This window comes from Acromyrmex echinatior, chromosome 1 (genome assembly GCF_024713525.1).
Source record: "Acromyrmex echinatior isolate Ae372 chromosome 1, ASM2471352v2, whole genome shotgun sequence".
Classification (NCBI taxonomy): Eukaryota; Metazoa; Arthropoda; class Insecta; order Hymenoptera; family Formicidae; genus Acromyrmex; species Acromyrmex echinatior.
In genome coordinates, this window is record NC_141852.1 from 23,663,729 (window position 1) to 23,675,143 (window position 11,415).

General features: G+C 34.0%; 1 protein-coding gene across 6 annotated transcripts in view; it reads left to right on the forward strand.

Annotated features, from left to right (window-relative positions):
• LOC105152239 (uncharacterized) overlaps positions 1-10,468 on the forward strand; it is a 37,158-nt gene extending 26,690 nt beyond the window's left edge. For all 6 annotated transcript variants that reach the window (XM_087403943.1, XM_087403937.1, XM_087403933.1 and 3 more), the window contains 4 exons: positions 243-345; positions 424-607; positions 4,772-4,853; positions 6,108-10,468. In XM_087403943.1, the coding sequence (XP_087260069.1) occupies positions 243-345; positions 424-607; positions 4,772-4,853; positions 6,108-6,254 (516 nt within the window). In that variant the 3' untranslated portion in view covers positions 6,255-10,468. The remainder of the gene's footprint in view (positions 1-242; positions 346-423; positions 608-4,771; positions 4,854-6,107) is intronic.
• Positions 10,469-11,415: the final 947 nt, after the last annotated feature.

An 11,415-nucleotide genomic window follows, 5' to 3' on the forward strand; every position in this document is an offset into this window, starting at 1 on the left:
ATATACTTTTCTTTCTGTAAGATGAGATTCGAAATGTATGTTACATCACGAGATTTTTGTAAGATAGTTGTACGAGATATGTGTTAAATAAGAATAGTAAAATATAAAAATCTATTTAAATGCTCGCTAAAATAAATTCTATTTGTTTAAAATATTAAGTACCGAATTGGCGAACGAAATTAAACGTAACTATAAAGAAAAGAGAAGAGCGTTAACTGGTTAAAAGCTTCAACTTGCTTCAGGGTTGGACGAGCAACTCGACCATCGACAGACTATACAAGAGGAACACGGACCCTCCGGCTGTTGTGGACGTGAATAAATTCTACGATGACAGGGCGACGCCAGGTAAATAGCAGAGGTTACCGTATGCTTCTCGCTGCTACTGGAGCTTGAATCTCGTCTCTGTGTCTTTTGTTCCAATAGGTATTGCTTCGGAAACACAATTGCAAGACCCGAGGAATTTCTATAAGGAGGAGGTTCAGGTGTATAAACTTACGGGTGGTGTCGAATTGGTACCTTTGTTAACCAGCAGACGCCATCAGTCGTATCCACAGTCCAGCCGATATCTCGCCACGGATGCCACTCGTCCGGGATACACGATAGAATCGTAAGTAGGGGTAGGCTGGTGGCTGTATTTGAATATTGGTTTGTTTATCTCCAAAATGATCGATTCGTCGCTCTATGAATGCAAAACAATTCGTCGCTTTGCTTCGAGTTTCAAAATAAAACGACAAATTCCAATTATCGATATATTCAATTCTATTTTACATAATTGTTTAAGTGTAATTCTTTTTTACGTAATTATTCAAATATAATTCTTTACATTATATAATTGAAAGTTATATTTGTTTTGTGTTTTTTTCTTATTAATATTGTACTTTCAAGAATTACACTTATAACGTGCTATCCAATGACATTTATCGTGTCACATTAAATTGCAAACATTGAGGGTGACAGATGTTGAGATGATAGGATAATCAATAAACAGCATGTCTGGTATAAATACGTAACTAGCTGTAATCACGTACATTTAGTCATTACCGTAATTGATATTAAAAGTCCTTATTGTTGTCCCGCAATTTACTTGATGAAAATTTTATTGATCACTCATTTAATCGAAAAAGATGCGTTTGATATTTCACCCCTCCTCCCCTTCCCTGATGGAAATAATAAATGCCAGAGCAGATTGTTAGAACTCTCTCTATAATTAAATAAATCTAAATTAAGCAAATTCTATTATTAAATATATCGCTTCTTTATTTCGAAAGTGATACAATTCAAAACGTTAAAGGAGAAAAATTTCTTTTTTTAACTTGGCAAACAATTATTGAAGAATTCAATAATATCGGTAAAAAGCATCTATTTTTAATATCAAATTTTTATCATTTCCGTTGCAACTAAAAAAAACATCCTCTTTGAGTTATGATTTTTAACGATTTTTTTTTTAACTGAAGTTGCGACTTAAGTGAGACTATTTAAGTTGTGACTATTTTAATGATTTTTTTGAAGTTAGTTACTTTTAATGATTGATATGGTAATTGATTTACTTAACTCATTCATGATAAATCACATTTTTCAGGTTGTGTCACTTTCGAAGTAAAGGAACGATATATCGGTTTTAGTTTTTTATTTTATATTTCGAAACATGACAGAAATTTATAACATTCTCCCGAGTATATTTCCTCTGTTTTTTAGTCTCCCCTTTTTTTTTAATTCTCGACATGTTTTCTTTTTTTAAATTTAACAATCTGACGTGAAAATCTGAGACGCCTTCGTGTAAAGCGTAAAATGAAAAACGAGATGAGTAGAACGACGCGCGCTTAATCGTACATTCGCTGCGTAGTAAATGTCAATATCTCGGTCATATAATGTCGTGTTCATTTACAATAAATTTTTCATTCGGTGCCTTATAAGTATGACAAACACGACAAGACACGACGGTAACCGGAGAATTGGTTAGCGGCAATACGGCACTCGAGGGATGTAACTACATTACAGGTAATCAACCAATTGACCCGGATGCACTCGACCTCGACCATTTCACCTGTTCCTGCTTAATCTCACCCTCATTTTCCTCCCAGTGCACTCCAAATATTCATCAGCATAATTTTCCATTGCCATCGTAAAAGAATATTTTTCTACGAAGAATTTACTTCTCGAAGGAAGAATCAATTCTCTTTGGAAATACTCGATTGGAAGATTTACGTATAAGCTTCCTGCATAAATATATCATTATACAGTGACATTTCATGCACACAAATGTAATCTTATTTTAAAATTTTTCGAGAAAAATTCAAAACATGTATTTCTGGTTCCTCGCGGAATTATGTTATGTATATACTGGAAAATCTGAATTTGAGATACGTATGATAAGTCATATTTGAATATTTGACAATCAGTTATTTCCGAATAAAATTTTTCGAAAATTATCGCATGGAAAAAAAGAAAAAAATACTTTTTTATTTTATTTGAATTAGTTGAAAAAATAAATATATATTATCTGAGAATGAACGCAAGTTATGAATAACATAGTTTTATATATATATATATACAACTTTATATACTTTTTCAGTATGGTACAGTATGGTTATAATATTTTAAACTGAATATATAATATACTTCAGTATATTATTAGGTGTTGGAATTAATTCGTAGCGTTTTACAAGTGATGGGAAGTACTTTCATTAATGTATTTTTTAATGCTCATGTGAAATAAATAACATTCTTTCATTAAAAACGCTACGAATTAATTGCAACACCTAATATATATTCAGTTTAAATGTATTATATATTGAAGAGAAAGAAAAAGAAAGGAAGTGGCTAATATGATTGTGAACATGATAGTTCCATCATAAATATAATATATTTAATGTTCAAAGTTCTGTATTCAGTTGATTGAGTAATTAATGTAACTCTTCTCTGGCATTGCATCCGATAGGATAATGCTGATTTATCGTTCGATAAATCTGCGTGTAAACGGTCGTAGCGCCAGACGCGAACAGAAGCAGCACCAACCTGACATGTAACGAGACACTTTGATAACGTTTAATGGAATAGCATATGAGAGAAAGTTGCGTTACCGGAGGTGTGCAATGTTGTTTATAACACAGTGGGCCGACATTCAAACGCTGCGGCACGCCTGTAGTAATTAATCATCCTCGATTATCTGTCACCGTGCGGCGATAACCCGGAGAAAAAAAATGCGGCGGTGTAGCCCGGGGCGTTATTCACTTAAAAAAGGCATTTTATCGTGTTTTTATTTTGTTTATTCTTCTTTTTTTTACGGTAAAATCGCGAGAGCACCTCGGTACTGCGGGCACGAGCATTTAATTTGGCGACACACATTGCACGAGGATCGATATTACATTCGATTGGTTTGCGCGCGTTCTCGAATACCGCTATGCGAGGTATTCGTGCGAGTTATGAGCACAAAGTCGTTAAAGACTATTCAAAGCATCGAGAAAATATCGATGACTGGAACCGGTCAAATGGAAAGCTTTTTTCGCACCAGTTGGCTTAATTTAACGTATGATTCAAAAATAAATCAAAGATAGATCATCTAGGTTGTATTGCCAGCAACATTTATGGTTCATGATGGTGCAAACACAGGTGACGCCGTTTAAAACCACTTTGTTATTTTTAGAAAAGAATGCGCAGAAATAGAAAAGTTCTTCTAAAAAAAGTCAAATATTTTCATGAACAAACTGATTAAAATAGAAAGAGTTCATATGGTATGGATTTTTGAAGTTAACATTTAACAATTGTTAGCTTTTAATTAAAGATACAGCGACCGCTTTTGTATATGTCTATTTGTAGTTGATGTTTTTTTATAGTTTTTTACGCAGATATATATATATATATATATATACACACAAGATCTACAGTTTCAAATACTGTTAAATTCGTAAATTTCAAAAATTATATCCAATTTGAGTTATTTTTAATATCTATATGTCACTACTGTTCCTATCGAATATGTCGTTAATTTGACTAAAATAGTGATAAAACTAAAATAGTGACTAAACTATAATTAATTTAACTCAAGATAATTTAAGAAAATTATTAAACTTGATACAAATTTAATTTATTGCAAGCATGGATTGATTCAATGCTTGCAATAAATTAATAAATTATCACAGCAATGAATTAATTCATATTTTAACATAGATGGAAGTTTAAAATAACAAAGTGTTATTTAACTCAAGAATGGATTACCATTGCTTCATTGATATCTAAAATGAATGACCTATTAGAAAAGTTTTCATAACTAGAAATTCTATTTGGCCATTCTGTGGTTACTTTTTGTTGATTTAGTCAGAATATTTTCTTTTATGTGTATATGTGCGCACACACACACTCACGCACGCACCTATTCTCATTAGATTTGCTAAATGTTACTTTTCTTTTTTGCCATGTTTGCTGCAAAGGTATTTCTTAATCTCAAGAATTCTCTAAAATTGAATATTTTATTTTCACACACATTCCACACATTTACACTCGAATCCTTCCGTCAATCTCATTCGTATTCTATCTTCACGTTCTGGATGCGATGATATTAAATAGTTCGTTCAAGGAAACACACACACACACACACACACACACACACATCTAATGTGGCTCGTCCTAGATAGTGCTACTCCCCTCAAACCTTTATTTCCCGTAATCTGCGTCTTGGCGCATGTGCTCCCATCATTTCCGCAGGGGTGCCGTATTTATCAAAGAAAGGATATGAAAGCTGAGTATGACAGGCATCTCTCCCTTTCTTTTACAGGCTTCGCGCGCTTGGCGTTGATAATCGAGAGTACATCGCGGATCTCGCTGAGCAAATACGACGTAAGCGGGACAGGGCGTTGGTAAGTGCCGTATGATCGATGAGGATTACGCGACGTTGAATGATAATTTGAATCGGAATTAATTGTACCGATCTCTTGGCAATTTCGTTGCCGTTCTGTTACATTGAATCATATTGATGCGCACTCACATACCGATGATGCGGATGATGAAATCAAGTGGTCTGTAAGAAGACTCGTTGAATGGAAACGGATCGAAAATAAAACTAGATTTAAATCGATTTAAAAATACTTCGCTTTTAATATTCGATCAATTTTATTTTGATTATCCTGTTATTATTTTACATTGTTCATAAATGAAAAAAGATTTTTGTTATTTAAAAACCATTTGATAATGTAATTTGTGAATAATTTCTGTGTGAATACTGCAGTAAAAATTAAATTTGTATTAATACTAAATATTGTTATATTAATTTTATTATATTTTATTATATTTTTTTTACACACATTCCACTAATATTCCATTAATATTAAAAATTAATATACCTTGATTGAGATGATATTTTTTGCAATAAATTCTTTGTAGTGTTTTAAGATAGTATCACAAATTAAATTGAATAATCAGGCTTATTATTCAATTTAATTTGTAATACTATTTTAGCTTCAGTTTACTGATTGTGTTTCAAATTCGATAGCAATCAGTGCGCAATTTATTTAAAGGAAAGCTGTATTTAAGATTTACATAGAAATATTATTAAGTACTAAGATCCAGCCTCGACCATACTTGACGCTACTTACTTATTTATATTATTCACATTGGTGGTCTAATTTAATTTATCATTAAATTAATATAATTTTCGTAGAAACCCAGAAAATAAAGAAAAGTATTTTAATGAAAAATGGCATTTCTAAGACCTGTTATATATCTTTTTTAGCACTTTATCAATTCTGTAGTGTGCACAATACTTAAGACGCTTATTTTATAAACGTATATATTTAAAAGAAGTGTTTTAATAAAAATGGCATTTTTTAAATGCTCTCTCTCTCTCTCTCTCTCTCTCTCTCTCTCTCCCTCTGTCATATATCTTTTCCAACAATTCATCAATTCTGTTGCACCGTACTTAAAACATTTATATTTGAATCGTATATAAATCCGTCTTTTTTCACTAGTTTACAAAATGAGACTACATATTAGTATAGTATTTTACAACTATTAAGTATGACTAAGGTTTAAGTGTGACTTTACATGGAATATCTTTCTTTCTTTCAGTCTTTCTCTAACGTTACAAATCATTCCGTACTTGGATCTCGTTTCAGGAAGAACGGCGGATCGAACAAGAGAGTTGTCGCAGGCACTTCGATACTTGGAAAAGGCTGTGGGGTAGACCCGGCCACGGTGCCCCCATAGATCACACACAACGGAACAATCTCTACAACATCCTCCATCGACCGGCTATCTATTGAATTTTCCCGTAAAGCGCCTTCGAGCGAGCGTAAAAGCGGAGGTGACTCCGTCTTTCTGCAAAATGCCGCCTTTTATTATACGAAACGAATAAGGAGAAGGCTATTAGATACCAGCGACCAACACGAGATAGGAAGTATCGTTTCCATAGGAGATAGTAGAGCATAATATATAAATAATCTTCCTGGTTCTTCGAGGAGGATGATAGTGAGCGAAGTGCATAATATAATCCCTCAATTAAATGTAGATTAAAATCTCTCTTATGCAGACCGTTTATTTTCAAAGTCAATCAAATTTTGTAACGTACATAAGAAATTTAACTGGATACCGTGTTTGAGATTCGTCGGTTTTAATAAGATTTTAATGAAAATTATTTTCAAAATAAGCCGTCCATACAATAATGCATTTTAGAAATATATTGGAAGAAAACGTATAGTAATTATAGATAGTTTGTATTTAATTGAAAATATTTTCCAACGATAATATTCAATATATAACTGCGCTGGATAATTAAAATCAAATATGATGAAAAAAAAGAAAGAAGTAAAAGATCATACGAGAGGTAGTAAAGGTTAAAAAAAAAAAATATATGTTAGCGTTCTTTGTTTCTTATGAACCGACTTGACATGAAAAAACAAAGAATATATCGGACATCCTATTAAATTTCATGAAAGCCTTGCAAGAGAGTGAAGGGCAGCTTGATAAACCAGGACTATGAGTGCCGCCGCGATTGACCAGACCTCAAAGGAGCAATCTCGTGAGAATCTAGTTGCTGTATGCGGATCGATAGGTTTTAAATTTCATGAACACCAAGGAACGATCATTTGAATATATGTGTGTATAGGTGCACGTGATAACGCTCGGCGTTTACGAAAGAAATGTTTCTCATCATCAGTCATTGTATCGCTAAAATCTGTTTACAATTTGTTTTTCTTATTTTTATTTAAAAGGTACTCATGTAATTTAGATCTTTCGAGTTGTTAGAACGCTTGTAAGATGACAGCATAAAAATTGTTGAACATTATGAAATTAAAGTTTATTAGAAATATCTATTTAAAAAGCATATGTTAGCTATTTATTGAAAATTTAGGCGTGGATATGTAGTGATTAAATAATAAAAGCTTTTTTTTTTTGATCGTTATATGTTTTAAGCTATTAAAGATACATTATTATACAATGTGATATGATATTATATTAGAATGTGACGAAAATGATATTAAGCACAAATTTTATTATGAAGTAGAAAAGTGTAACTTTCTTTTAGCTTTGATTTTAGCTAAAAAATCATTTTATGCTGTGTGAGCCTTTATAATTTTTTAATGCATTGTTCGTAAGTAGTTGTAGTGTAATTAATTAACGCTTATGGAACAGTTTTAAGGCAGTGTAATTTCGGATAAGCAGCGTTACTGTGTTTGCGATGAGATGAATTTTTAATGACACGGCTTGATGGCGTGTAAAAACGTGTTCAAAACAGTTTCAGTAACCGTTCGTGCATCCAATCTATTTGAAAATACGTGAACCTTAAAGATTATATGAATATAAAGATTATATTGATTTTGATAAGCTTCCCGAGATTATGCTTATCCACGCGGCTTCAAAATAAATGACTTAAATACGTAATACAATTAAGACCATCTCGAAAAGAGATTGTGTATTCAGGTTAATAAGATTTTTTTCGAACTCACTCTTGTGTGGTGAAAAAATTCTTATATAATAATATTTTCTTTTATAATAATATTTAAAAAATGTATTATATGTTAAATTCATGTGTGAAAATATATCTTGGATTTCTTCAAATCTTTTATAAGTTTTCTTCAGAAATTATGAAATGAGAAATCTTAAAATATTTTAGAATTCGTGTATTAAAGAATTCTATTTTTACTTTTTAATAATAGAAAAGATATAGGAGCATTCCAATTCGTGTAAATAATATGAGAAGTTTTTTAAAAAGTAATATAATTACAAAGAAATTCTGAAATTTATATAACAATTATATGAAGAATTCTAAGAAAAATTTCTACCAGAACCAGGCCATAAATGTGTTATAATTATTCTTGAAATGAAAATGCGGTTTGCGTTTTTAAAGACAACGATATGTTGGTCGCCGAAAATATCTTCGTAAGAATCGATGGCGAAAATGATCTCTGCGACGTATAAGATTCATCTATTATAAAATTCGTCAGAGTAAATTTGATTCGTTATCGGCAAAAGTGATTAATTCTCTCTTCTACTAGAGAAGATCTGCGGTTTATAACTTACGAATAGCGCTGCGACGATAGGAAGGAAAAGATGGAGGGTTTCGAGTGCAGACTAATCATAAATTATCGATCTGTGCGACGTTTGCTCGCGTACTTGCTCGCTCTTATCAGGCGATTTGCGTAATACGTTAATTAGACATTAAGTGCTCGGTAACCAAGTACAAACCCGGAAGAGTAACAGTAACGCCTTTAATGGATGTGGGTTATTTAATTTGCGCGGGGTTGGATGGGGATGATGTTTGGCGGTGCGGCTCGGCGCGGTTTGTACGCGGAAAGGCGCACCTTCATCCCGCTTCCGTCTGGAGAGCGCAGTTTCATCCCTTCATCTATCCTCGTCCACCCCCTCATTGCCTTCGTTCTTCTCACCACCTGTACGCGTTCCATACACGCAGAGGGAGAAGCGACCCACGAAATCTCCCACCTTCGCTCTATGCGCATCTCCCGAGTACTCGCATCCCACCGTTATTCCCTCCCCTTTCACCACCCATGCCCCGTCATCCAGTCCCTTTCGCTAGCTACCAGCCAGCAACCACCCGCGCTTTTGCTATTGTCTGACTATTGTGCCGCTGTTACCGCGGTGTGTCGGTTCGTTTGTATAAGGGTGATTCATTTTCTGGGAAATATCAGTTCCTGCGCCGCATGAATTTCGACTCACGCGAGCGCGTAAAATCGCTGTACGTGGGGAAGGTTTCCTCTCCTCCTTCTCTCTCTCTCTCTCTCTCTCTCTCTCTCTCTCTCTCTCTCTCTCTCTCTCCTCGTTCTGTTGTCGAGCGCGAATTAAGCCTTCCGTGGACCTTTCTCCAGACAAACATATAAATGTATATATATTCATTTCTCGGAGACGTTATTTCACTTGGGAGCGATGCTTTATTTTGGCGAGCATATTCCTGCGAGAGTAATTCTGCAAATTAAAATTACGTCTTTTAGTACTTCGTTATCATCTCACGAGCTCGTAATTTTCGTGGCTTCTATGAAAGTCGGTCGTCCTCTTCCGCGGTAATTAGAAATTACGGAGTCTAATGAATTCTAATGGACAAATCGCGAACGGATGGCAAAGCCAGGCATCATTCGACGTGAACAAAATACTACATGGGCAAACTTTCTCTCGCTTACGTTTAACGTGTAAGTATAAATAACCGTTGTCACGGCGCTCATAAACCGGTGTCCTTCTAAATTGCGGAACCCCTTGTGCTCGCCTTGTTGCAGTCTGCAGGTAGCGGTAAAACGGCCCGCCTCTCCCATCTCCATTTTCTCTATCCTGCCTGCGTCTCTCGTTTGCACAGGGTCGTTCTCTCACTGGCGGGGGTTGCATTGTTATGAAATTGGGTCGTCCGCTTACTGCAATGAGATACGCGACTCGTCCCGGTGTCGCGCGCCATGAAAATTGGTCGCGTAGTCAGCTCGTCTCGTCTTTCCCGTCGCGAAAGAAGGTCGGACGAGCTGTGGAGAAATGGCGAGAATGGTAATTCTACCGAGGGGTCCGGGGATATTTTTGGTTGAAGCTGTCTCTGAACTCTCTTTTCTCTCCGTCGGTATATGAAATTGACAAATGACAAATAGTCGGAACTGTAATAATTTAAGAGTCTGACGTGTTAAGCAAACATATTTTTCACATCACTCTTGCCGATAGCGACCCAGAATATTTCTTAGTATGTAAAAATGTCTCAAAAGTTGTCTTGAAGCCGAAGAGTGAAGATCGTATCAATATGTTTATATTTCTTTAATAAAATAGAGATAGTGTACAATTGTTATATTCTTATTATAAATTATAATCGTTCGATCAGTTAATTGCAATTATTACAATAGAGTAGACTGAATAGATTGTAATGATCGGATAATGTTCATAAACTATTCACTGTGACCAGAATGTGTTAAGCTTTGTTTGTAATGCTCTGCTGCATATAACGTATTATTATTAAGCGCCATTTATTGTCAAAGAATAAAATTTATTTAATAGATTCAGTTTCTCTTAAAGAGTCGTTATTCAATCGACATATTAATTTGCGGTTATATTTGTGAAAATAATAATATATAATATTTATAAAAAAAAATAATATTTGTGAAATACGTACATTAAAAGAAAAGGTTGGTGCTGTAGCAATTTAGATAGTAAAATAATGGCACAGTATTTTTAATTGGCTGCAGTAGCCAATTTTTTGTTACGTTAGCCTATCCGCAATGTCAATATATGATTTCGATAGGATGATGCAACCAAAAATTGACTGCTGCAGCCAATTAAAAATGTTATGCCATATTCAGTCAATCTTTCCATTTAGTGTATTATCACTGATATAATTGTCTATCCTTTATACTTACGCAGAGTTAATTATGATAAATCATATAATATTAATGTGTATTATATGAAAAAGAGAGGGGAAAGGGGAGAGAGAGAGAGAGAGAGAGAGAGAGGGAGCATTAAAGACAGGAAATCTCTCTTTCATTAAAATAGAACAGTACTTTGTAAAAATGAGATTTGCGTAGGCAGCGCTTTGAATTGTATGACTGTGAATTCATGGGAAAAATGTCGTTCAACATAGAAGAATGATTACCAGCCAACTCTAATAGGTACTTTAGTCGTACTTAATTAGAAATCGCGTAATTTATTCGGCAAACGTGCGGAATATGAGGCTGTCTTCTCGTCATCATGCCACCCTTTCATGCGATCTATGCATATATCCTATACTTTTATATGCTAATTTCTTTTGATGGCTCCTTTTGCTTAATTTTGATGGCCGCCTTTGTTAAAGGACCACGCTTTTTCGCATCTAAGAATCGCATTATCCTACAAGAAGTATACTTAGGAAAAATGTTCACATAGTTAGATGTATTCAAACAAATATTTATTAAAATTTATATTTTTCTCTCAGGGTAAAAAAACAATCCAAAATTATATTTATAAAGATCT